The 27,868-nt window shown below is 44.1% G+C and overlaps 1 protein-coding gene and 1 long non-coding RNA gene across 3 annotated transcripts; one reads left to right on the forward strand and one right to left on the reverse strand.

The window, feature by feature from the left end:
* The first annotated feature begins 1,084 nt into the window (after positions 1-1,084).
* LOC131589833 (uncharacterized) lies at positions 1,085-9,180 on the forward strand. Its single transcript, XR_009279847.1, has 2 exons — positions 1,085-2,095; positions 2,958-9,180. It is a non-coding gene; the product is annotated as an uncharacterized LOC131589833 (long non-coding RNA).
* Positions 8,826-26,052, reverse strand: DDX3X (DEAD-box helicase 3 X-linked). 2 transcript variants are annotated; one of them, XM_058859520.1, is made up of 17 exons: positions 25,880-26,052; positions 23,754-23,811; positions 22,751-22,801; positions 18,009-18,132; positions 16,696-16,836; positions 16,510-16,609; positions 15,880-16,015; positions 15,438-15,523; positions 14,663-14,761; positions 14,427-14,587; positions 14,106-14,250; positions 13,846-13,990; positions 13,352-13,533; positions 13,144-13,261; positions 12,569-12,725; positions 11,654-11,781; positions 8,826-11,349 (listed from the first exon to the last, which is right to left on the reverse strand). In XM_058859520.1, exons 1-17 carry the CDS (start codon positions 25,922-25,924, stop codon positions 11,267-11,269), a joined length of 1,959 nt encoding a protein of 652 aa, XP_058715503.1. In that variant the 5' UTR covers positions 25,925-26,052; the 3' UTR covers positions 8,826-11,266. The 2 variants fall into 2 exon arrangements, with proteins under 2 accessions (XP_058715503.1, XP_058715510.1); XM_058859527.1 differs by lacking the exons at positions 22,751-22,801; positions 23,754-23,811 and having other exon boundaries at positions 16,696-18,132; positions 25,880-26,037.
* Between the last annotated feature and the right edge of the window lie 1,816 nt (positions 26,053-27,868).

Genomic DNA, 27,868 nt, shown 5'->3' on the forward strand with positions numbered 1-27,868 from the left:
CATCCTGCAGCAGCTGGGCCGTGGAAACTTGAGGCAACGTGGGAAGGAATGTTCTGACACTAATGCACTCCATGCCTGCCCATCAGCAATCACCCAGCCATGCCTGACATCCTTCTCTACTGTACTGAAATCCCTATTTCCTCACTCCCTAGCTGCTTCTTTTCCACTTTGATCTGCAAGAACCACAACGTGTTTCTTTCCTGCCTGCTCCTCTGTTAATGCTGTCATATTATCCTACAGGTAAGCTTCACAGCATACCTGAAAACGTGCTCTGAAAGTCACTGGTGACACAAAGTACAAGAACAACAGAACCAAACCCATCAATACATTCATTTTAGCTGCTGCTTTGCTCACTCTCCCATGCCCAGCACTATTCCAGGCCAGAACTCCAAGGACCCCTTAGCGATTCCAGCAGAACCATAGAGGGAACTTTCTGCTGGGAGAAAAGAAGAAGTACAACCCACTCCAGATTAATTCTGAGGGCAGCACCACAGGATAATTCAGGTTGGGTGGGAGGTGTCACCCAATAACCACAAGGTCTTCCTCACTTCCCAGTACAAGGAAACACAAATTTGAACTTCAAAGGGGATAATGGGAATAAAGGGCAACACCAGCCACTCACAGGTTAAATGGCTAAATAACCCTCACTATGAGAAGGAAATAGATGGTTTCTGTACTGAGAGGATCAATTCAGTGATGTTCAAAAGAAAAATATGTATGTGCCTTGTGAGCAGGGGAGCCTGTAGAATGCTCTGAATGGAAAGACAGGGAAAGACTCACATCCACCACTTCGGCCTCAGTATTTTTCTCACTTCGTCTCCTGCCAGCACGAACTGATCCAGGACATTTTCTCTACCCACAAAGCTGATCAAGCACATCCTCCTGCCAGCCTGCAAGCGTCAGCAGCCAGCCTGCACCAGCGCCAGCACACACAGCTGCCGTCCCTCCTCCCTCCCCCACGAGCGTCTCTGCTGCTTCCAGGCAGCCCCCATGGCACACAGATCAGGACACAGACTGGGATCTGTCCCGTGACTATAAGCAGGAAGATCCAAAGCTTTGATCTCATTCCCAGACTGCTTTTGACGTCGGAGGGCAAAGCCTACGCTGCAATTTCTGAGCAAGGCTGAGCTGCCTCTCACCAGCAGGTGTCAGACCCATTGCAAACCTCACTGAGAGCAGCCAGAACCAACCCCATGACTGAGCAGCTGCTGCCTTCAAGGCTTGAGAAAGTCCCCTCCTTGAGACAAGCCCCTTGACACAGCAGAGGAAGGATCATCCCCAGCTGCCCACCAGGAACTCCCCATCAGCAGTGGTGAGAGCTGCTGAAATTTCTTCCCACTCAACATCAGCAGGAAGCTTTCCTTTCAAGAATATTATGGTGAAGGTACAGCAAGAACAAGGATGAATCCAGCACCCGGAGTTTGCCCCGATCCAGGTGCAGAACCTGGCACTTGGCCTTGTTGAACCTCACGAGGTTCTCATGGTCCCACTTCTCATCTGCACCTGCACAGCTCCCTTGTGAGGCACTGCAGAATTGCCCTCTGTGATCCATGGCACACACTGCAGTGGTCTGGAATTCCAGCTTCCAGCATGGAAAATATGTTCCTGCCCTCTAAAGCAAAGCTCTGAAAGGACTGAAACCCAAGCAGAGCAAGATCTTACAATGACATCTCACGACCAGCCTTCATAACTTCATCAAGGGCTGATTTAGCACTGCTTTAGGACTGGGGAAAAAATCAGAGGATGGTTTTTGGCTGGGAGCTGCCATGGGTACACATGGACACTAGGAAAGAAACAGAGCAGGTATAGAAAGACAGAAGAGAAAGGAGGACACAAAGAGCACTAAACTGAGAAAGTGGTACTCTGAAATCCAAAGTGGAACCTACTGAAAAGGAATGGGACAGAAATCAAGAATTCTGAAACTTTTATTTACTATCCAAATACAATTTCCTCACTTGATCACAAACCTCCTCCTGATAACAAGTAATCCAGCATGGTTTCCAGAAAGTACTTGGTTCTGAATGGATGTTGCAGGATGTTGAGGGGCAGCATAGCAATTTTATTCCCTGGCCTTCGTAATTCTGCCACAAGCCAGGTGAGTAGGCCTCAGCCTCCTGGACACAAAGATTCTGTGACCTTTCTTTTTTTGGGGAGAAAGCCAGGCCATTCATAGACAAAGCCCAGTGCCCACAGGTGACATTAGCAGTGCTCTTTATTGCATACTAAGATGAGAGGGGCTGTTCACATAACTGCTGTTGTTGCTTAGTGTGCAGACAGCATCACTCAGCAGCACGGAGGGAAAGGGAAAGCTTTTGTTGTATGAAAACCAAAAAAAAACCTCAGAGTTTGACACTGATACCTTTCCCTGGCTGCTGAATGCCTCTCCTGCCCGTTCCCCTAAGGAAAGTTCCCCTTTTGCCCAGCCTTTGGGCAAATTCTCATCCCATTGTGTCCATGCTGTGCTGTGGGACAGGGTGTCAGCAGAGTTGTGCTGCCAAGATTTCTTCCCACTCAGCATCTGCAGGGAGCTCCTTTCAAGGAAACAGTGGTGAAGGCACAGCAACAGCCAGGATGCTTTGGAAATACTGCCTCAACTGTCTCTTCTGAGCTTGGAAAAGTGCTTTGAAAGAGCATTGATTGAGATAACACTAGTGTTGGCCTCAGCAGAATCAGCCTTGCACAGTGCACAGAAGGAGACAAATTAACCCAGAGCTTAAAGGACCACTTTTGCTCTTGAAAATCCAATAGACAGGTTCCCTGCATTTCTGACACCAGGGTGAGGCTATAAATCAGATATATTCCACAACCCACACACTGAACACATAGGCTGCTGAGGCTGTACTTTTGTAAATTGGTGCTAACTTTGTAAAATGAAAATACAAAACAGCACCGTGAATAGTAAGGCAAAACAGGGTCCCTGCTACTCACTGGAGCTAAAATAAGGTTTTTCTTGTCAGGTGTAACCCACACAGGAGCCCTGAACCTACAGGACCCAAGGCTGAAGTGGTGACAGGCACTACAGCTGTTAAGTCAGAAAACAAAGAAAATAAAGGTTTCTCTTATTTTTATTATTATTAAATAAAATATTAAATTAAAATTCATATTAAATATAATAAAGAAAATAGTGTCACACACTGATATGAAGTGACCACAGAGCAGGACAGAAGCTGTTCAACAAAACTGTTCTGTGGCTGTTAGAAAATGCTGATACTTCAAAAAACATAAGGTGGGGCCATTGTGAAAACTGGTTCAGATTTGTCAAAATGTCAGTTCTTTAAAAGGGTATGTTTTGAGAATTGGATTCAGAAACTAAAACCATTTTACTGCAATTTTTAATAAAGGAAGAAGTAGAACAAAGCCTAGAGCTATCAAACAACCCAGACTTTATGTTACATCAAAGACATGCTATTTTGATCTGTATTGGCAAGGAGGAAAAAATTTGAAGTTGAAAGATTCCATGGAAAAGGAAAAACATTTCATCCATGTCTAATTTTAATAATCCAGCATGCTCTAGTAAACAAAATTAAATGTAAAATATAAATAAAAAACAGCCCCTTCCTCATTTTGGAGGTTTATCAGTCACTGCAGTCTTGTTATATTTATGCTATTGGTAAAATAATAGTATAAAAAAAGTGAAACGCTGTATCTTCTCCTAAACTGATGAGAATCCAAATACCAAGTAGTTCATAAAGCAGTTTTTGAGGAGCACATGCAAATTTGACAGCCATATCCATTGACAGTTCTGCCAGCTACTGCTCTGGGCTGGAAGAATTCAATGACCCAGCAGAGCTATGCTTAAATAACCTACAGTAACAATTCTGCTGAGAAAAGCTTTGCACAGCCATATTCCTGCAGCTACTACTTATCAGATGCTGCCTGAGCAGCAAACTATTCCTCTAGAAACAGGCCTGTGGGAACAGGAACATCGAGGGAAACAACAGTATGGAAAATTTCTGACTTTTGAGAAGGCAGGCGGATCTCTGAAATTACCCAAACCAAGCAGAGGTTGCAGATGGTGGACAGAGTTTGGGAATAAAGGAAGGGCTACCTTCCTCAGAGTTAAGACCTCAGAGTTTTATAGCAAGTGAAGCAACAGTAAATCACTCTGGTGCTAAACCAAAGACCAAAGAGCAGTAGCAGAAAACCTCCTAAAACCCTGGTGAGCACCCCGAGGCTCATCCTGCATGGGGAACTCTGATTCCAAGGGAGTTATTACTGAAGGGTAACGAGTCCCAGGGCAAGGGCAGTGGCTGCAGGCTGAGTGGAAGTTCCCATGCTAAGACCAGGAGCCTGGGTTGCTCCCACATCCCCAGGTCATCGTGAGAGGAAGCTGATGTTTGTGCTGCCAGAGCAACACAGGGTCACTCACTCAGAGGAGAGCTGGCTTCCACTCTTAACTCAGCCACTGGCCTCTTGCTTGGCTGCTCTGTCTCCCCATTTCCTGGCAAGGCTGACCTCCTTCTTAAAAATTGCTGAGATTTACTCCTGAGAAGTCCTGTAGAAGCACCAGTGGTTGCAATGAGCCCATCATTTTAATTTATCCACATAAAATAGGCAAGTACTTGAGTCCCTGTAGGAATTTTCATAAGCACACTGTGATTTATCAGTAGCCTAATTACCAGATTCCTCAGCTGTTTAAGGAGCTGTGAGAAGAGGATGCATCCTTCCTCGGACCAGCTGATACAGTCAGAAAAGTCAGGCAAGCTTTCAAGTACATGATCCCACTACGTTTGTAGACTCACACAACTCATATAATGAAATTAAGTACAGTCTTCACCCAGAGAGTCCTGGGCATACATCTTGTCATGGGGTGGCACATCTTCATGCATAAATGGAGAGAGCTGGAAAAGATCAGCAATGTGGTACTCTGATTCCATAAGCCAGTTCTCAGCTCTCAAATGCTTTTATATTTCTTCAGAGAACACTTCCCTCAACCTGCATCTAATCTCTGACTAAGCTCAGCACACAAGTGGTATTTAACAAACAGCTTCCATTAAGATTCCCAGACCACTTAATTTCTGGCTGTTCCTTCTTTGTAAATAACCCTGAGCGATTGCTTCCCTTGCTGCACAAGAAATGCTTTTAATCACACGAGCCTCTGAGATCTCAAGTGCCATCAGAAGCAATGTTTGTTTTTTACTGCAAGAAGAAACAAGTATGTACCAAAAAAACCAAACCAAAACAAAACAATGGAAGTTGGGTTAGAAAGAACGAGGGTAAATATTTAAGAAATGCTATCAGAAATCTCATTTAATCTCATTTTTCTCGTTAGAGTAGAATAATCAAGGAATACGCCAGGGTGTCCCATGCTCTGGGACTGTCATTTTTAAAGCTGAATCTACCTGCAAATTACTGGTTTCAAGTAGAACCTAGAAGACCCAGGTGAGATGAGACTGGATATTGGTGCTGCACTTGTTGATTGAAAAAGTTGATGCCTTTACACTGACAGGATGAACAAGAGACAAAGTGAACAGCTGCAGCAGGGTGATGTGACTGACCCCAGGTAACCCAGAGCAGCAGCACAGCTGAGAGCAGATGCTTTGTGCCTTTGCCAAACCTTTTTTTCTGCTTCCTTTTCAAATTTATCACTACTCCTTTCCCAGTGAGTCATCAGCTGAAGGAGATTAGACAAACTCTTTAGCCACTGTAAAAAACCCTGGTAAACACGTCCCTCCTTGAAGCAATAGTTTCATTTGCTGCACTGAGTATCTTAGCATGTAACGCCAACACTTGCTCCAGACTGTACTTTAGCCTTCTCTGCAAAGCCTGTAACCCTGTGACCCTCGATGACAAACTCTAGTTGGCATGAAAGTCCAGTGGGAGCTAAGCTTTCATCACACCAAATACATAATTTGATGCTGTTGCTGTACTGAAACCTGCAGACATCATTAATCAGGCCCAGCATAGTGTAATCTGCGCTCTGCACACACACAATCTTCATTTGAATCATGCAATTCCTTCAGCAGCGGTATTTTTTGCTAACAAATCAGTTGATTGTGAATTTCTCCTGAAGTGGCAGGACAAAGAACAAACTCTACCCTTGCTAGGATGCAGTTTACAGCAGAATTTCAATTGTTTACAAAAACTCTCTGAGGAGATGCAGTGCCCTTAATCATTAAATATACAGCAGAATTTGCTTATTCCAAATGGACAGGCCAGACCTGTAGATCCATAGCACTGACAGCCTTTCCAGACCTTTCCCTAAATAAGGCCAGGAAAGAGCTAAGGACAATAGTAGAGGAAGTCTCATAGTACATCAGCAGAGGCCCTCCAACCACTTAAACTTTTGCTAGTCTTGGCTCTGCTCCAGGCCTGCCTCATTAACCACCAGCAGGTGACTTCAGCTTGTTAAGTGTCATCTTTCTGTGAGCACAGGATAATTACACAAACCACTTCCCACTTCCTGAGACGACTTACACAACTGCTGCCCATGAGCAATGTTATGCACAAAGCCACTGATTCCGTGAAGCAACCAGCCAAGGGGCTGACAGAACCAGACAGGATCTGTACTGCTGTTTTCTGACACAAAGTGGTAACCAAGACAGAAAATTCAGCATGAAACTCACCTCAACAGCCTTGGCAATCTGCCCCTCGAGAACGACCCACTTACAACCTGTGAGGTTGGTTTGAGCGCTGGTGCAACAGCTCCAGCCAGGTTCACTGAAGTTGGCAGAGCTCCCAGCACAGCAGGAGTGAAACTCCAGACCCATCCCTTGCTCCCCCCTCCACCTAAGAATGAGCACTAACACCTGGGATTTGTAATCCAATGTGGCCTGTCATTACTGACTGCGGGCTGCTTTCATGAACACATTGATCAGTATGAGCAACAGTGAACACTGCACCGAATGAGGATTCACAAACTTGGAAGGCTACAGACACACAGCTTTAACGAGTTTATACAGCAACTTTTGGCTGGCCACCAGCAGCATCCTGCTTGTACAATCTGCCTTTCCTGTACTCAATCTTCACACCACACAAACATTAACCAAGTCTCTCTGGTAACTCCATTGCTCTCTCCACTTCTATGAACTCCACACTAGGACATCAATCCAAGTCCCTCCCAGCCCTGTCACCAGAGTCAAACAGTTTCAAGACCTCTCCTTATCTGCACAGGTCACAGTGACCTCACTGGCAAAACAAGAGCAGAATTTACTACAACCTTCCTGCCATAACCTCTGCCACTGTTGGCATAAGCACATTTATTGCCCAAAGACTGAATTTACTGCACATTTTGAAGGCCTCATGCAACAAAACTTCACAAACTCATAATCATTTTTACCATTTAACTTCTCAGTCTTTTTCTTTACAACTTAGGATGTCTTGCCCACCTCTTCCCAAGTCCTTTTTCATTTACTGTGGGAAAAATGTTGCTGCCCACTATGCCAAGTACTACTGAAATATAAACTTCCATCTCTGTGGGAACACGCCCTGTGCTCCTCTTACCCCAGTAGCTTTGGTCTATCAAGACTCATCTCTGCCATTTCCCCAGCCTAAATTCCATCTTGAGATACTTGTTTTTCTCCAATCTGTAGAACAAACTTCCTGAGGACCAGATGTCCTCCTTTGTGCCCACTACTGCCTTACATTAGCCCTTCCACCACCTTTGCAAGCCCCAGTGCAGAGTGCTGCTCACAGCCCTGTGCTCCTGTGGATTTGGCTGCCAAATGACTCCTCTGCCACAGACAAACCTAAAGCACCAAGCGCAAACCTTTACACTCAAAGCTGGAGTTGCAGATCCCACAGGCCACCTCCACAGCACACATTTCCCTTGGTGTATCCATCTCCTAACTGTGATTCTAGTATTTCTAGATACACACAGGGGAGGGAACACTGCCTTTGGAAGATATTTAAGTGCATGTTGCACATTCAGGGACATCGCATGACAACACAAAGCCCTGCATGATGAGGTTGATAATTAATGCAAGTCTAAAGCAGGTAAATTTAGTGTGGTCCACAGTCGGTGTGCTCAGGGCAGGTGCTCCAGCATGCTATCCTGGGAATCAGAGTAATCTCCATCCTTTCCATTATCCTCCAAGGCCCAGACACAGCACTGGATTGGTGGTGTAGATGTCATTTCCTATATGGATCCAGGATTGCAGGGGCACATCACACCTTTACCAGTCTTTACCCCCTGCCATTCACCTGCACCACACTTTTATGGATCAGAGGATACAGGCATTACGTTTTTTTTCCCCCACCCTCTTCCTTACCAGGAAATCACAAGTTTCTAGTCATTTCAGCACCAAATTTGAAACCCAGGCTCTTTCTAAATCCCTTTCTCTCAAATGAAGCAAATTTCTCCCTCTTCAGAGATGTGACACACCTGAATCTGTTCTTTCCACTCTATTCCCTTGGATATTTCAGTATTTCACCTCATTTTGGCTTTTCAATACCTAGGAACAATAAACAGATACGACATCAAAACTTAAAGCTCTCTACAAGGCACTCCTGTGAACTTCAGAGGAACAACTGTGAGGTGAAGTCCAAGCAGTCAGGGGCTGAGGAACCAAGCCTAACTTGACAAGGTTTAATTAGGTTGTTACAGCCAAACTCAGTTCCCCTAATGGACAAAGCGAGGTGGTTTCCTCCCCTCGTCTGTCCCAGCTCTGCTCTGCTGGCACCTGATCCTTACACAGTAACCCTGCACTGTGGGGCACAGGCCATTTTAGCTTCTTTCAGCTACAGCCCTGAGCCTGGCTGCCATCTGTCACCACACTGACGTGTGCCACACTAGAGTCACCTGCTTCCAGAGCTGCACGTGAATGAGACTGCTGGGGCTACAGAGCTCATAAACCAGGAGTGACGCTTCACAAATGAATAGACTGTGCAGTTCAACTTTTTTATTTTAATAAAATCAAGAATATGCACAGCACATGCAGTGCTAGCATCTAAACTAATACAATAAGCAATTCTAAACCTACAGTGACTTGAAGTTCAATTTTCACATTCAGCAAGTTTAAATCCATTCTTGCATATTGGTTTGAATCCTTGTATCTGAACTGAAAATATTGCTGGCTGATAAAACTTGCTAAAATGCACAAGTCACTGATTATGCCAATACAACAAAGATAACCACATGTTTGAGGATTGCAATGTGCCAGACATTCACTGAAAAAAAAAAAAACACACAACTAAACAAAACTCACGCAACAAACATCTGAGAATCTGGACACTTCACATCAGTGTTTAGAAGTGTTTCATAAATATCTTAAGACAAGTGTATCAAAACCTTGGCATGTTTAATTTTAAGTTGCCAATTTTTGTTTTACTATCAGAAAGTTATGGCTATACTGCCAATGCCGGGTCTGCTTAATTTGACTTAAGAGTTTAATATGACTTAAACATTAAAAGCTCACACTACCCCGAAATATATAATTTCACGCATACGGTGACATTCAACATTCAAGTGCCAGTGTTTTTGTACTGTCTTTTGGTCAAGTTTCTTTAAACTTTCAAAGAATCACTTTTAGGCTTACAAAAATAAATATTTGTCAAAAATGTTCAATAAATATTACACAAAACTAGCAGCAAAAAGTATCTAGAAATCTGTCGTGTGCAAATAGTTTTCTTCCCAGCTATCATTCCCATGGTCCCAAATAAGTTTTAGAATCTATTTCCTTCTCCTTAAACAAGCTGCGTTCAATCTCCAAGAGACAAAATAAGATTGGAAGTTAAGGACACGCACACAAGACATATATAAAATTCTCTGAATGTGCAATAAAAGAAGTATTTTGTAAAAAGTTATGGGCAAAATGTACAAGGGCCTAAACCTAGACTTGAAATAGCACCATAACAAATGACCTCAATACTGTCAAGTGCACCTACTTAATAAAAGTTTTAGAACAAGGCACAATACACTTGAAAAAATCTATTGCACTTTAGGAGATTTTTGCCATTTTCCTATGCCACTGTAGATTAGTTGTTAAATGCTCTGGCCGCGAAGTTAGCACAGAAATTCCAAGTGGCAGAGGCATTTTTCTGGTGGACAATACTTATCTTTGGCCAGATTTAGCATAACAGACTATAAATACAATGGAAACCTATGCAACTAAAACTGACTAAAACTGCACTTTAATAGCAGAATTGAAACCTTGTGCAGTTTATGTACATTTCCAACCTCTGTGATCTCAGGTTTGTTTGTTACTCTTCTGGAGCCATTTTACAAAGTCTACAGTAAGCCAGTTTAACATCTCCACGCAGCTTGAACAGAGTAATGTGAATCTGCATTAAAATAAAGCCTGCTGCATAATTCTTCCTGTTCATACCCTCTTGACCAAAAAACATCAACACTAGCATGCGTTATTAGACCAAAAATTCAGTCAGGCCCTTAAGGAGGACCAATCACTGCCATGGTCAGCCATTCTACCATTTCAATTTCATATGGCAGGCATTTTTAAAAAGTCTAAATAGATGAATTCTCCTAAAAACTATTTCAAGTTATCAGACCTTTAAACGTTCCCTGTAATGTTCTGCCCACATTTGGCTAGCTCACATTAATGATCTGCCTAAATATTGAAAAAGGAATTGCTGTATTTACTTGCATTAACTTCAAAAACAGTGCTTTTAATGTATGCATGTATCCATACATCATCTCATCATGACTGGAATGGCTTATTAAAGGCTATCAGGTTCTAAGTACCTATCCAGGATAGAGTGAGCAAATCAGAACTTTAACTTAGTACAGTTTTGCCACATTAGAAACTAATTGCATTGATATGCTTCAAGATGTTTTATTTTTCAAATCTGCAGATACCAAAAGCCCTAATGCAGGCTACCGCATAAGTTTTTCTTTGTAATATTATGGATGAATCAGTGATTCCTGTTTAAGTTGTATCACACCTGTGTGCCAAGGTTTGATTTTAGCCCAAGTTCAGTAATTTTTATTTTGTCAAAACAATTGATATCTTGAGCATTACTGAGCCAACAGGACATCAAAATAAAAGTTGTCTAAAGTTAAAGGCACAGTACATTAACAAACAAATGATCCTCAGTCACAAAATTATAAATGCAGTTTCTGGGTGGGGATGGGTGGGAGGGGAGTTAATCCTGACTACAGCAATAAGAGTCTTCAAAACCACCTTCGAGATAGGGCTACTTGTTCCTTTATTTCCATCTTGTGACCTTGAGCTCCCTTAAAAAAAATTTCAGTGGAGAATCACAGCTGGTAATGTACTGCGAGTTCTTGAAGCTACACAAGGTATAGTCTGGCTAAGTTACATGTGGTTTCCATATTAGCTTGTTTGGTGGGATATCTGCTGCAAGCAGATCAGTTGCCCCACCAGTCCACCCCCTGGGAGTTATAGTTTCCTCCATATCCATCACTGTTGTAGAAGCCTCCATAACCACCACCTATGAAAGGCAAGAGAAAGTGACGCTTAATTAACTCTAAAGATTTGCACCTTTACAACAAGAAAGCAATCCAGGCATCTTGTCTATTAAAGAACCCCACCCAGCAGTACTCTCAAATGCACAACATTAAACTAATACTGGAAAGGCAGGTAGCGCCAAACCATCCGTCAGGTAACCTGCACTGGCCTAGATCCAAGCAGGATTCTGAGACTGCGTGACAAGCACCAGAGATGATCTCTTAATCAAACATTACACCCAGTTTCACCCCAGCAAGCATCTTAGTGTACCCTGCCCAGCCCCTCACCTCCAAAGCCTCTGCTGCCGCTCCCGCCGCTGCGGCTGCTGGTTGACCGGCTGCTGCTGGAGCTGCTGCTGCCGAAGCCGCTGCTCGTCCGGTAGTCCCTGGCTCCGAAGCCTCCGCTGAACCGACTGCTGCAGAGTGCAAGAGACAAACACTGGAGTCAAACCGGTGGCATTTTAAACACTGCATACCCTGAGATTCACGTACTCACTCTGGGTACCAACCACAGCAGGCCAACACAGTCAGTGCTGAGGTGAGCACGCTTCATATATATCCTAAGGCTACCTGGAAGTGAAATCTCTGCCTCCACAAGATTTCCAACCCTATCTTAGTGTTTAAGAGATGCATTTTTATGACTACCTCTCATGATGTACAAGCACACTGATAGGAAAACAAAAGACTCACACCAAACCCAATGTGGCTGGACCATGTTAACTACATTAGGAGGAAGTGTTCTCTCATCCTACCCCGTAAGCCAGTAAACAAAGGTTTGCATTACAGTGTTTTAGGTTTCCACAGCAAAACTGTTTTACAAGTGGCCTCAGACCTGCATGGTTTTCTCTGTCAGGAGGCAGTGCATTACCTTCTCCTAAACATCAAAACAGCTGTTTCAAGTACATCACTGGTGCAGGGATTTCCGTGTTTTATAGCTGCTTTTCCAGTTCTAAAATGTTTTTTTATAACATCATTCTATCTCAGCTTTATCTAGCTGCTTGATTAAGAAGAAAAGAGACCTTATGTGTTTACTGTCTTATGAATAGATAAACAAAACCAGACAGACACTGCCATCTTTGCACACACCAAGCTCAGCTTATACTGCACTTATCATCCTCTAACTGTATTTTCAGACAGAACAAGTCACAGAACTGGCTCTCAGTGGACTGAACATATACCTCTAGCCAAAGCTGGGCCTCTTACCTCTTAGATCGCCCACGGCTGCCTCCTCCTTTGTGATGCTGCTCATAGGCCATGTTCTCCAGCCAAGAAGGTACTTCTTGCTTAGCCTCCACAAGGAGATCAAGCAAGTCCTTTGTAATATTTATGTTCCTCTCATTGAAGAATGAAGTGGCAAGACCTGAAGGAGATACTCAGTTTTAGCTACACACAATCCAAGTACACTGCAACACTTAACCCCATTCCACATTCCAGCTCCTTACAGCCAAGCCCGAGAACACTAGAATTACTTAAAGAGAAAGCTGTTTGAGACCATTACTCCACCACAGCTAGTCACAAGATCATGTTTACTGACAGACACAGAAGGTATCAGGCTTACATGCAGTAAGAGAGCCTTTTGACAGCACTAAGAACGTCACCCAATGGAGCTGGTAAACTTTCCAGAGCAGCTGGACAGCAGAGACCAGCTTTCAGTCACAGAGGGCAGCTCACAGGCTTCCCTCAAGTATTTATTTGAAATGTATTACTCAGCCAATACAACTGCACCTGTCAACTTCATATATGAAGTGCTGTCTGTGAAAACCCTGGGTTATACTTACCAAGGTTCCCTACACGGCCTGTACGACCAATACGATGTACGTACTCCTCAATGTCACTTGGCAAATCGAAGTTTATGACATGCTTTACATTTGAGATATCCAGTCCTCTTGCTGCTACCTAGTGGTTAAACGATTCAATCAAATCTTAATAAGACTCCACAGGCCAAGAAATAGGTTCACATGCTCGAGTTTTACAGATTTCACTTACTGCTGTGGCAACAAGAATGGGGCTCTTGCCAGAGCGGAACTGATGCAGCGCTTCCTCTCTGTCCCTCTGGGAGCGATCTCCGTGGATACTCGTACAGGCATAGCCTTCATGGTACAGGAAGTCCTCAAGAGCATCTGCCCCCTTTTTAGTTTCCACAAACACCAAAGTCAAGGAATCTTTGCCTAATAAAAATTAAAGCCCAGGTTAGCAGAAGAAAAGCTGCACAAACAAATACAGGCTGCTCCATGACCTGGTAATAGGCAGCTTCAATTCTCTGCCCATTTATTCCATATCACTGGGGACCTCCCTCCTCATCTTTTATTAACAGAGATGTTTACATCAACTTGATAACTGGCATTTAGCCAGTGCAATACTTCACTGCATGTCAAAATGCCCTTTCATTCACCTAATCAATAGAAATTCTTATTGCTTGAGTCATTAGATTTGCCTATTCTGAATTTTGCCTCATTTGCTTATTTGCAGCTGTTCTTTACCTGTGGCATTTAGCAGGTCAAGCAGGAACGATCGTTTGTCTGGCTCTTCCACCCATACTACTTTCTGTGTGATGTTCTCAGATGTAGAACCTACTCTGCCAACAGCCAGAAAGATGTATTCATCAAGGAAGTCACGAGCAAGCATCTAAAAGAGGAGAGAAAAATAAATCACAATCAAGTAATACTTTTTCCCTCCTTCCAAAGATGGAACTTCTTTGGCCTTATGAGCTTTTCAAGTATTTAAACTCATTGTTAAATACCTGGATTTCCTTGGGGAAAGTAGCACTGAACATCATGGTGTGACGAACCCCTTTTGGCGGCATAGTATCTTGTTCAACAATTCGGCGAATTTGAGGTTCAAACCCCATATCAAGCATTCTGTCAGCTTCATCAAGGACTAGGTACCTAACAGCAGTAAAAAACCATCTTCAGAACATTTTTCTCTAAGCTGTGCTCTGGTGTCTGCACTGGATTTCAAGTTTTCAACTGCATGTTCAGACAGTCCAAAAGCTACAATCTGAGGTACTTATCTGTATCCCGCTTTAAGTCATTTGTACATGGGCAAGCAACACTTTACTTACTTGCAGAAATCCAGTCCAATCTTTCCCCTCTCCATCATATCAACCAGTCGTCCTGGAGTTGCTACAAGCAAGTGACATCCACGTTCTAAGTCACGGATCTGCTGGCCAATGTCTGCACCACCATACACAACACAGGGGCGAACTCTGGAGCGGTATGCAAACTGTAAAACAATGTAAGTTAGCACCAAGAAAAATTCTACTTGAGCTATGTTATAATAATAAACTGGTAGATATACCTTTCTGGCTTCCTCATAGATCTGCACAGCCAATTCTCTAGTGGGAGCCAAGACCAGTGAGATTGGATATTGCTTACGGCGCCCATACCTCCCATTCTCCTGAAGAAGAAAAAAACCTTGGAATGAGCATCCAAAATGCAAATGGAAAGAAAAAAAACAACTATAGAATATATAGAACCTATATATTAGAAGCTACATATATGTAATACTACAGAAGCTGCTACAGGAAATATTTGAGACAGGTAACCAAGTTGAGATGACAAAGCATGCTTGAGAGCTAATTTCAGCATTGCCTCTGAAGACAGCCCCATTACAGTGCCCAAGGTTCAGCTGCAGGTTCCTATGGACACAGCTGCACAATCCTGGTCTCTACAACAAGCACTGGAATCTCAAACTTCAGCAGCAGCCACAGAACCAGTTACTTCCTATTTTGAAATTAGTAAAACACAGATGTGTGACCAAGTTGTTTTTTGTAGCAAGGGAAGTGTCTTTTAGGCTTATGCAACAACAAAACCACCCATTAAGAAAAAACTGGACAGTTATGCACACAACTCTTCAGTAGGAAAAGAAGTAACCCACAGCCTGGAATTTTTAAGGGAAACATCTGAAGTCTTCTTGAAGTTGAGACACTTGCCCATCATACCCAAAATGACGACAACATTTAAGACCAGCTGTTGTGTTCAGTAGCACACATCAGCTCATGTGGGGAGGGAAAAAAACCCAAACCTATGGCATTGGGCATTGCTTTTCCAGGGCTGGGTATTTGAATACTTGCCTTCATTGCTCTCAAGGCATCACCAGGGCCATCTGCATATATCTGGCTCAGTATTGGTAGAAGAAATGCAGCGGTTTTCCCAGACCCTAGTAGAATACAAGCCAGAATTATTAAGCGTTACTATCAACTACAGCACTAATCCTTATCAGCAGCACATTCCCAGTAACACCTCCATTGGAATATGGCTGCTACTTGTGGCACTGGAGCACCCTCAGCACCCCAAAATCCTGAAGCCAATGTGGTTTAAGACATGAACACGTCTCAGGACAAACAAAGTAAATCTAGTCAAGTTAGATCTAAAGCAGAGTCAAGACTAAAGCTAATTAGCTTCCAACACACAAGTATTTCAGTACACTCTGCACAGGAGGCTCTACCTCTTCCCTGAAGTAATACAAATACCCCACTTCTACTGAGACTAAGCAGCCAAGAGTTATTAACTTACCTGTCTGAGCACAGGCCATCAAGTCTCTCTTTTCTTTAATAATAGGTATTGCATGTTTCTGGACTGGAGTAGGACGGGTGTAGCGTGTGAGTTCAATGTTTCCCATTATAATTTCTCCCATGTCAACATCACTGAACTGTAAGATATTTAAAACTAGTAAGATCAGAATCTTTCCTTTCAACCACCATGTAGCACAACATTCAGTTTAGCAAGTAATTTATAAGGTAGTTCTTGTTTCAGTCCTTCATACTGAACTTGCCTAAAAAGTTTACAGTCACACACATACTTAGTCCAGCTTTCTAATCCATTCTTAAAAAGCCAGCCAAGCCTGAAGTGCAGACTGCACTTAGCAAACACACTGTGCTTAGCTTAACACTGCCTATGCCTTAGCAGTTGCTCCCAACTCAGCACCTTCAAAGCACTTCCACCTCATCACAGGTTCACTGTTTAAGGACAAGTTACAGTTAAGAGGTAAGCTAGGAGTGTTACACAATTTCTTCCCCATCTTAGTTCATCATATGCAACCCTCTTCTGTTAAACAGCTTAGCTGTACATCAAGATATCAATCTACCCAGGCAAAATAGTCACTATTAAGATACATTAGCAAAACAGACTTTTCAAAAACCTTACACTTTCAATATGTGGAGGACAGTTGCTGCCTGTTGCTTCAACAGGAATATCATCATACTTCTCAAAGTTAATGCCAGTATTGCTTCCTGAAAAGAGTTCCCTAAAATCAGAAGAGGAGAATATTTTTACTTGCTGGAATTATCCAAATGACCCCCTCCCATGAATCAGAACTATTCCATGACTCACTGTTCCAGACGTTCACTTGGGGGGAGAGGCTTTGACCAGTCGTCCTCATCTGATTTGTCACACCAGCGGCTGTTCCCACCACGGTCAAATCTGCCGAAGCCACTCCGGTCATAGTCCCCTCCTCTGCCACGCTCTTCATATCTAAACACAACACAAGAATCAGACCACCCTTCCCAGGCAACAGGGGGTACTGACATGCAGAATCAAAGCCGTAACAATGCAGCAGTGTATGCTCTGTGTTACATGTGTATTACATACACAACTGTGGAACAATTCGAAATCATCAGGTTATCTACACCTGCTTCTTGACCTAAGAACAGAAATTAGTCCTGGCCACCATACTAGGTCACATTTTTCTGTGTCAGACAAGCGAGTTTGTCATGATTTCAGTGCTCAGTTTAGCCTAGCACAGTGAACTTCATATCACCAGTTTTATTTGATTAAGCATAAAAAATGTAAACAGCCATCTGCCAGTGCAAGCCAAGTTGCTCAGTCTTTTCCATTTCTTTGTAGGGAGCTCTGTTTAAACCTCCTAAGCAGCATTATTTTTCATTCCCCCCCACCCTTTCCTCTGCCTCATTCTACCACAGGTCTCCCATGTCCAGACAAAACCCTCCAGGTGCTGCAATTTGTTCCTTTATTCCCCCACCGCACATGTGATCAAATACCTCCGTTATGTCATATAATTATTTCATAAAGAGGGAGCTCACCTGTATACTGACTTGGAAAGAAGGTGGAAGAAGTCCTTACCTCAACTGTTTAGTTTTTGGCCTGGTAAATCATGTTTGAGAAAAGTCTGGATACAGGACTAGTTCAGCTTTACTAAGTAGTCGGTAAAGGTCACTCTCACCACACTTGTGCATACAACGCATGATGTGTGTAAGACTGATCAAGTAAGGCAGAGAACCTGCAAGAGTCTCACCCAGTTTTATTAACTACACTTTTTAAACAAGAAAAAAAATTGAAATTAAAAAAAAAAAAATCCATAGTGATATACTGTGTGTGCTCCCAACAGCTCTTCATGGTTCTCCTGGAAGTAGCCACCCACCTAACACTTTTCTGGTGAATGTTGAAGTCAGCCAGTCACTACAGCTGCAGTGAGTGGCTGGTGGCAAACTACGGGGCACATTTTTCAACACATGCAAGTTGCCCATCCTCGACATCATCTAGCTTTAAAGGCAAGGTTCTCTCCCTCTCTCCTCCCACCTCATGTTGTTCATACCTGGAACTCTAATTTTAACATCAAGATTACAGGTGCAGTGCTAGAGCTGAGGCAGACTTCATGTGCACCACCCAGACAAACAAGTACTTGCCTCCCTCCTCTGGATCCAGTTCCACGGTCGAAGAAGCTGGATTTGGCGTCGCGGTCCGAGCGTGCACCGAAGCTGCTGTAGGCATCCTTGTCTCGTCTGGAGCTCCAGCCGCCGCTATCGAAACCTAGCGAAGAAAGGGATTTCAGCCATACATCGCACAATCCAGGCTTTTACAGGAAAAAAACACTTCCGTCCAGGAAGTCTTCACTGAAAGGTCTACAGGACTGAATTCCTTCATGAATAGAAGATGCACGAAATTAAGACTTGCTCAACAAGGGACTGAGCATTTCTCACCACTCATCAGAACTGAAGTTTTTCCCTGCATGTACAAGCATGTTTGTCTTTTTAAAAAAACATGCACTTGCCTTAGTACAAGTATTTCTATTGCCTAGCCTGGAAAGTGGGAAGCAGAAGAAACTGAGATGCTAAGTCTTGCCAAGCCTCATCTATGTCATCTCTCCAATACAAATCCTTGACTACACATTTAATTTTTAGAGGTTAACAAGGCCTCTCAAGATCAATAAATGGTATCAGAAATCCAAACAGAGGTTAGAATGTTTTATCATACTGCAAGTACACAATGCAATGCAATCTGCACAGACTAAAAGTAACAGCACCATACACAAAGAAGGTACAGGAGCTCTTCACAACAAATTAACCACACTGAGTTTTTCAACAGCCTACAGCAGGTACCTCCTTACATATGTTTAAAAAATAACAAAAAAATAAAAAGCACCTCAGCTTGCCAATACCAGAGTAAAACATCTCACTTTCATTCTGCTACCAGGACCTCTGAGGTAACAGAAATGTGAAGCTTTAAACTCTGCTCTGGTACTGGACTAAGAAATTATGAATTCTCTCTCAGAGCTCCAGCCTCCCCAAGTCTGTGTAACGTTTTCAATCTCAGATATGGGATTCCAGCAGTGAGTAAATTAAATAACAGAACAGATAACCAAGTAATGTCACTCTTGTGAGCATGCTTTGCCAGCTCCACAGTACAAAACCAGTCCAGACCTATTCATGAGACAATAAAAGCACGAGTTGGTTTGAGAACAAACTCATTCCAAAGAAAGGGGCTGTTCTAGGCCCTGCCTCTCTGAAAAGGCTTTGCAACCAGAATTACCCTACATTTTTGGATGTTCTCTGAAGAGTACCATTCACCTCACCACTGATATTTTATTTAAGAAATTCTAGTACCCAGAATCCAGAAATGTACTGGTCACAAGGGAACTTTAAAAAACTACCGTGGTAACTGTAACTCTTTTGTCTAGATAACTGAAACAGTCAGCAAAAATAATCCATCCATGGAGTTTTTTATCACACAAGATCATGGAATGCACTTCAAGACCTTCAAACTGCTTTAAGAAACAACATTAGTCCTTAAAGATACTAGCTTCCAGAAAGTTATTTTGGCTTGTTTGAAAGACAGCTAAATAGAGATTTTATTATGAGTAACTTCCAGGCCACACCACAACTATTGGGATATATCATCCTGCCAAGAGATCTAACAGCAGTGGTAATGACAGAGCCATTTTCAGGGATACAGATGTAGTTTGTCAACCATGAAAAAACTGAGCTGACACAACACTTAAGATCTTCTACCAAGCCAAGAGAAGCAAAAGTAAGAGTAAAAATTTTATACTCCAAATAACCTACAAAGTAACCTCATTCACCTAGCTCATTACAGCACTCATCTCTGAAGCTGGCATCTTACCATAATTTTAAGGAAGCACAGCAACTTCTACACCAAAGACAGATGTACACATCCTGCTTCATCAATTCACCTTTCAGTCTGGCATTCCATTCCTACTCTATATTTGGATCAGCACAGAACACAGGTCCAGGCCATATAAGTCAATTCTAAGCAAATGACGGGCATAATAGTCAGAATTTCAGACGTCAAATGGCAAATTAAAATCAGAAGCAAATGCCCTGAGAAAACCTGTAACAGACCAGAGATCAACTTCTCGAAAATGAAGAGAATTATTACAATACTGTGCAAAGACTACCAGGAAATTCCTTAAAATATCCAAGCTTTTGGTCTTTTTCTAAGTAAAAACCTGCAGAGATTTCATCCAGCATGTCTTCCTCACTGCAGCAATACGAATTCTCGCAGTTAATCAACTTCCAGAGCAGTTCTGTACTCCTTACACCTATGAACATCATAACAATTGTCGATGCATCTCCCTCAACCAGCATTTGAATTCACATTTTGTTACACTCCTAACACAAATCACTGCCAACTCATTTGAAAACCTTCCACATGCAGCAGCAATAATAATTTTGTTTTAAAGATGGGAGAAATATAATCATAGATTCCTTTAAGGTGGATAAGGCTTTTAAGGTGAGTTCTTAACATTTACTTTTTGATCTACTATAGATCAGATTACAGTTCAAATATCCAGAAGCCGCTTCTAGGAAGTTTAAGAAGAAACTTACATGACAACAAGCTATAGTATTACCAAGTTGGGCTCATGGAAGCAAGACACTTTAGGCCAGGCAGCCCTGAGCTCCCACAGCTGAGAAATAGAACTGCCATTAAGTAACCTAAGGACGTTATTTTTATGCAGGCTGTTATTTCCTGCAGTTCTATACTGCCCTGCTCCCCATTTATAAAGCCAAAGATTACTATTAGGGGGACAGATCTGCAGGTAAATGGAAGATGTTTTTTCCGGTCAGGTTACTACACTTGTAAGGCTGCAACAAGAATTCATTGTGTGGTTAAACACTACCATGCAAGGTTGCTTCCTCACGTCTAAGCTTTGAAAAATCTGTCACTAAAAATTCCAAAGAGCAGCCAAAATTCAAAACAGTTTCAAAGCAGCCAAAGAAATCACTGAGTTATATAAACGGAAGTAAACATCACTTTAACTCAAGTAGAACAGTTTAACAACTGTAGAACAGACTTCGTATCATCCTACAGGAAGCTCAGCTTTTTAAGCCCAAACTCTTGATGCTTCCAACAGGGTCCTGAACTGGAACTTTTGCATTCAGCAATTATGAACCTTGTCACAGGGAACCAGGAAGAGGCCAGTAGTTCAGCACTCAGCCAGGTTTAAAGGCAACTTTTGAATATTAGGTTTACCAAGGAAAGTTGGCAGCTGAAGTTCTATTAACTAAACAAGCCACATATCAGATTATGGTCTCATGACCTATTTACCTTTTAGCAAGGTAAACTTTAAGTCTCCAGAAAAGCCTCATGTAATCACACCCACACTAGCACATCTGAACTCTGGTCTTGCACACAAGAAAATACAATGCCAGTCCTACACATAATAGGTCATGACAGAACTCAAGGTTACTGCATCTTTCACCCACAAAACTTGGGTACTACACATCACATAAGAAGAAATCTATGAACAGCAAATGTTCACAACCACCTTAAAGCTGTTTCCTGCTTTTGAGAAACCTGCACATTCCTCAGATTTGGCATGTCAGTTTCTTGCAAAACTGCTCATATTTGAGGTACAGTGGGACTGGGAACAAGAGCACTGAACTGGCTGCCAACCAGTCCCTCTCCTCCTAAAACATTCAGCTCTGGTAACACACTGGTCATCACTTGGTGCTTCAGGCCATACTTCTTTTACATAAAAAAACAAAAAAAAAAACCCTAACAACAAAATCCAAACAAACAAAACAAAAAAAAACAAACAAAAAACCCACCCTGAACACCCAGAAAACCCACTAGCTCGGACACATATGAAGGCAAAACAGAAACAGAATCGATCTTTCTTCAAATGGCTTAAGACTAGAATAGAGCATTCTTCACCTAGTCAGATTTAAAGTGGCATAGCTCCAGAAGCACTGTGAGACATTATCATTTAAGTATTGCCCTCCCACCCACTCATAACGGAAGCCATCCTCTTGCAGTATTGAAAAGAATCTCTGAAAGTTTACTGCTTTAGAAATAGATGAGATTCAAGTCATCCCATGCCACAAAACCTCAATTCTTTACATTGTAGCACCGCATGAAGTGTTTTAGCTGCCGCATTCTGGTATATTTCAATGTTAGAGGGAATGTTTCTCTCATATCCACCCAAGTCAGCAAACACGACAACACGCGCTGCAGCACCTGCCCCCTTACACAAAAAGGTCATTATTTACTTAAGTATTCCGAGAAACTCTTCTGTATCATGTTCTGTTTAGAGATCCAAATGGAAAATGGAAGGGCCATTTCTTAGTATAAACCCCTGTGTAAACACGTGACCAAAATAGGTCATGTACTTCATGTTTGTTTCACCAACAGCCTGCACTTCCTTCTGCAAGTAATCCCAGGGGCTTCCATAAAAACTGCAGGAAGCTGAATGAGGACATCTCTTTGTGTAAAATATGTATTTACAGAGTGAAACTGTGCCATTTGTTCATATTAAGCAACTGATTGTTCTAAGTTCCACAACACAGTCACACTAGAAGAAAAATTAGTACCCACAAAATCCATGCAGACCAACACATGGCAAATTGAGAGATTTCACCTTACTTCAGTCACAGCTAATTGTTATACAGACACAGAAGGTATTTCTTCAGTCAGATACTGAACTTCAGCCTAGGATGTAAGTGGGTCAAGGGATCTAGAAAAGCACACTAATAACAATATCTAAGCAGAAGATAAATTTGCCATGCTTTACACACGACAGTCAAGCAATCTGTGTAATTGCCGTCAGGAGCACTGACAGAGCCTCTGCAGGCTGCTCCCAGAGATGCAAGAACCAGTAAAGTGTTGCCACTGTGTTTCTGATACATACCCTGTTTTGAAGCTTCCCTGTTCCGCAAATGAGGAGGAATGTATCGGCCTTCTAAAGGACAAAAGAAAGGCAGTGTTACAGGCCCGTGGTGTCAGCACATCTTGTCAACAACAGTTTCTGCTTAGTAAAAAATATGCCTTTAAGGCTTCTTGCAGCATTTTAAACAAGAATCCTTTAATACAGCACTAGCTGGCATGCTCTCTGTTAAGTCTATAGTTCATGCATACCCATTTAGGCAGCTGGTTTAAGGCACAGATGTTTTGTGTTCCTCTGACCGAACCACACACCCATTTATGGGTGTTACAGTGTCTACAACAAACGCCACCTTCCTAGAAGCCATTAAGGCTTAAGCTGGTGCCAGATACTTCAGCAGCTCAAGATATTTACAGTGACATTCAAGTACTGGCACTCAAAGTATTACTACTAGTATTTTTCCTTCCCCTTAAATTCACCCATCCCCATCCATTCAGCTCAGATCAAACCAGAAGCTACACCTAATTGCCTCTGAATAGCATTCCTCGTTTACAATCCAGAAACATCTGTCTGATAAAGCAACATGAAAGAGAACATACCAGCCACAAGCTGAATGTGAATTCCTAGAAGATTCCCCCCTCTTAACATACTTAAGCCTTGCGTATCATTATCAGCTTCTATCCAATGAACTGAGAGCCAACATTCTTAATCTACCTGGACATTTTAAAACAAATCACCACATTACTACAATCAGTGGCCTCAGATGAGAGACAACTGAAAATCTGGGACAGAACCGGAACACTAAGTTCTCTCAAGCTAATTAAGTGCTTCAGAAATGCAAACACATATTGTACTATTAGAAAATTAAGTGGTTCTATCTAAAACACAGTGTTTTCAAAGCAAGCTTAACCGGCAACCTCCTATTTCCTCATCAGACTGTAAACTTTGATTTTAAAAATTGCTTTTCATAGCTGCAAACCCCCAATTTCTAAAACTGTGTTAGTAAGCTTGAGAATTTGCATGTACTTACTGCTTGTAGAGCTTCCTTCACTCTGAGAGTCTGAGGAATTCAAGTCTAGACCAGAAAACTAGAAGAAATAAGACAAGTATCAACATGTTTTACCATGAACTTATGCTAAGATACAAAAAAACCTTTTCACTTATCAGAAGCTACTGCAAATTTTTTTTATATCCCACCAAATTAGATTTCCCACTATTACTCAGGTTGTATCATCTTTAATGCTTTTATACCCGCCAATAAACACACACCCACATGGGCAGCAAGGCCGGCAGAGTATCTCACCGACCAAACCACTACCACAGACTTCTGCTTCACACTACATGCTGGCCAAAGAGCCATTTTCAATAGACTGAATTTCAATGCACTCAAACACGTTCGGATCTGGGTCAGTAACAATTCTTTTTACTACATAAACTACAGCACAAGTAATGCCAATTCAGCTGGGCACTTTATTTGCAAAGATTCGAGATACTTTAACCTGCATTAACACTACTAAGACATGACAGTTTTCACGTCTGAAGCAACGACTGCTCACAAAACATTAGGAGATGTCAGTAGACATCTGTAGGAAACACAATTTTTTGGTTTGTTTTTCCAAAACGTTTATAGCCTCCAGTCTCATAGTAAAGTTTTCCAAAAGACGTTCAGCTCATGCAGTGCTGGCGAGCTGCTCGGAAGTTTTAAGTCAAACACAACATGGATTCATTTCAGAAAGCAGTGGGAAACCGATAAAGCTTAAGAACCAACTCTGTCTGCCTGTACGGCAGGATTATAAACTTGTATCAGAAAAACAGGGAATGTTTAAATACAAATTAATTTTATGTAGTGTATTGCACAGAAGCGTTTTCCAACAAATTAATCTAAAGCAGACTCGAATGCACTGCCCTTTCTGGCTCTCAGCTGGGTGAGCTGCCGCCTCAAGTCGTTCAGTTCCTTAAGAATTCTCCCACGGCTGATCCCGTAACATCCTTTTTAAAGCTACCACTTAAAATGTCATCTTTCTAGCTGATCGAAGCATCAACGCGGGACTTAAGAACGGTTCTTATTTTTAACAGTAAACAAAAACAAAGGCTTTCTACTAGGTCAAGGCGGTTCTCCACTATCAACAAGAAGAGATAGAGGGATCTTCTCGCAGTAGATCCCCACGGCGGGGGCAACACTTCCCAGGCGCTGCCTCGGGCATCGGTGGCGCAGCCCCGGCGCCATCTCAGTGCGGCACTGCGGGCTGGATTCCCGGCGCAGCAGGAGCAGCTAATCCGGCTGCCGGCGCCCGTCACGTGTGGCGCGGGGGGGGAGCGGGGGAGAAGGGAGAGGGGAGGGAAGGACCGTCTCCATGACCTACTTCGCGGGAGCGGCCGAGGGCGAGCGCTGCCCGGCCACGGTCCCGCTGCAGCAGATGGGGCTCTTCCTGCCCCCGCCGCCTTCCCCGAGAGTTAGATAATCGATCTCACCCACAGCAGGGAAGGGGGATGGAAGAATGAAAAGGAAGAAAGTAATAAAAAAATGTTGCGGACCAACACGAGTCCAGGCCCAACTGCGTCACCGGGGCCCGGCAGCACCGGAGCTCGAACAAAGGCGGCCGCCAGCGCCGCCTCCCCGGGGAAGGGGCGTCACACAAAGCGCCGTGTCGTGTGTGTGTCCCCCCCTTCCCCCGCCCCACACAATGGCGGCAATTGACCGCCCCTTCATCCTCCTCCCCCCCGTTGCAGTCCCCGCCGCGGCCGCCGGGGGCCGCTGCCGCTCCCGGCGCTCCCACACAAAGCGGGTCCGAGCGCGGCGCGGGGGCCACGGGGCCCGAGCGGGACCGGGGCCGGGCCGGGCGGCACCGGCGGCCCCGCACCCCCGCAACGCCGCCCCGGCCACGGGGACAACGCACCCCCGCAGGGGGGCCCCGGCGCAGCGCGGGGCGGCCGCACGGCGTTAACTGCGCAACGACCGAATGCGCCACAACAGGCCGCGTTTGGTGGGGAGGTGGGGGTTACCGCGGGGAAAACTGCGACAGGACCACCGGGAAGCGAGGAGCGGAGCCCAACGCGAAGCTTCCCGACCATCCCTGCCGCCCTCCCTGACCCAAGAACCTCCGCCGCACACTTCCTCCGGGTAACGGAGCGGCCTTTCCGCTCCTCGTCCCTCACCTGCTGGTCTAGACTGAGGGCATTTTCCACCGCCACATGACTCATAACGAGAGATCGGTCTCGGGCTCGTCCCGCTCCGCCTCGAGAAATGGGGATCCGCTGGGCCGGGAGGTCGCTGCCGTGGGTGTCACTGGTTCCGCCACGAATCGCTGCCCTGACTGAGCCCCCCCCGCCGCGGGCCCGGCCTTTATATAGGCCCCGCCCCCCGCGCACTCGGCCGCGCGCGCTGACCTCAGCGCGCACGCGACCGTCCCCCCGCCCTCCCTTCCCGGAGCTGTCGCGAGAACTCCACGCAGCTCAGTGGCCGGTGAGGGAAGCGCTCCCAGAGGTGTCGCGAGACTTTGGGGCGCCGGTCCCGCGCGGAGTCTCCGGCGTTACCGCGAGGTTTCCCCTCCCCCCGCTCCAGCCCGGCTCTTCTCGGGAGGAGAGCGGCGGCGAATTCTCGCGAGATCACGCTCCCCCCTCAACACACAACTTGCGCCGCGTTGTCCTTTTGTTCGCCGCCCTCGCGAGAGCGCCCCGCGCGAGCGCGCGGCGAGACGCCTCTAGAAGGAGGCGGGCCCTGAGTCACGTGGGTGGGCGCCGTCGCCATCTTGTCGCTCCCCCCTCGGCGGGCAGTGGCGCAGCGCGTAATGGCGGCGCGGCGGGAGGAGGGGCTGCTGCGCCCAGAGCACATCGGCCTCCTTGCCCCCAGTGCCGGTCCCCACACACCAACCTGCGGCTCTGCCGGCCTCAGGCCGTACCCTGTGCTTACTACCCAGCGGCACATGGCTGGGAGCCCCTCATCCCAGGGTGGTGGGTTCCACTGGGCATTGCACATACTCATCATCTCTTTCTACAAGACCCTTAGCCATCAAACATAATGATATGCCAAAGGACTACCCTTATTTTCCCTATAGTGTCAGTTTTGTCATCTATCTCGACACTCGCGTATAGCCCCACCTTGAATTCATCAGAACTTTGAGCCTGTAAGCATCAGTCAAAGCACTGTAAGCACTGAACTGTCTGTCATTAGAAAATATACAAATAACCCCATTCCCTCCTATCACAGCCTGCTGACACAGAGAATAGTAAAGCTGCTTCCGTGAATCTGGGTCAGTAAAAGTACTGACAAATGTGCTTCGGGGGTCAGTACGCAGCCGGGGCTCTGAAGTCACCAGGAAAAGGACACGGGGTTTGACTGTTCTTGATCCACACACAGCAATTATTCCTCCATTTCTCTCCTCCTCAGGCTCCTGCCTCTTCCAAGAAGAAAACCACAGGAAAATGCATTCTCCAGAAAGATGATTCACCATGGGAGTTAAAAACAAGACAGAACTTTTCCACACTATTCATGAATTAAACAGCCCATCTTTGCCTAGGTTTTCCTTAAAATTTGAGCTCTAGAACCAGTCTTCCTATTGCAGAAATTGAGCCCCACAATTTAAACATCCTCAAACAAGTCCCTGAATGAGCAGCACATGCCCCTCAGAGACAAACTACTCAATTCTGTGATATTCTGGTCTTAAACATTTACCAGTCCTCTGCTTTCACCTTCCATAATACTTCTATAGCCAGCTTCAGCTTCAGAGTTAAAGATTTATGCTTGTATTTCCTCCCCAGGTGTACCTATTTATATAATATAAAAGCTCACAGATTTCTTCATTGAGGCTGCCTGACAGTTAAAAGGGAAAAGTTTCTATGTTTTTTAAGAAGCTAGTACTGGATGTAGGCCCAAATTTTGGTTTTTTGGAAAGTAAGTTTCAAATAATATTTTTAATTCCTTTTCTTCTTACAACTTTGCAGACAATTCTAAATTCTAAACAATTCAACAGTTGCCTTTACATCCCTGCAAGGTCTGCAGTGTTTTACAAACAAGGGCATTGTTTGTGATAATTCATATGCACTAGAAAATTACATTAATTAATCCTTTGTGTGCAAGTTTTGGAAGTATCACAGCAATTTAAACCCTGATCCTGCAGTCAGGGAAGTCAGTTTTTGGGAAAGTCA

This window comes from Poecile atricapillus, chromosome 1 (genome assembly GCF_030490865.1).
Source record: "Poecile atricapillus isolate bPoeAtr1 chromosome 1, bPoeAtr1.hap1, whole genome shotgun sequence".
NCBI lineage: Eukaryota > Metazoa > Chordata > Aves > Passeriformes > Paridae > Poecile > Poecile atricapillus.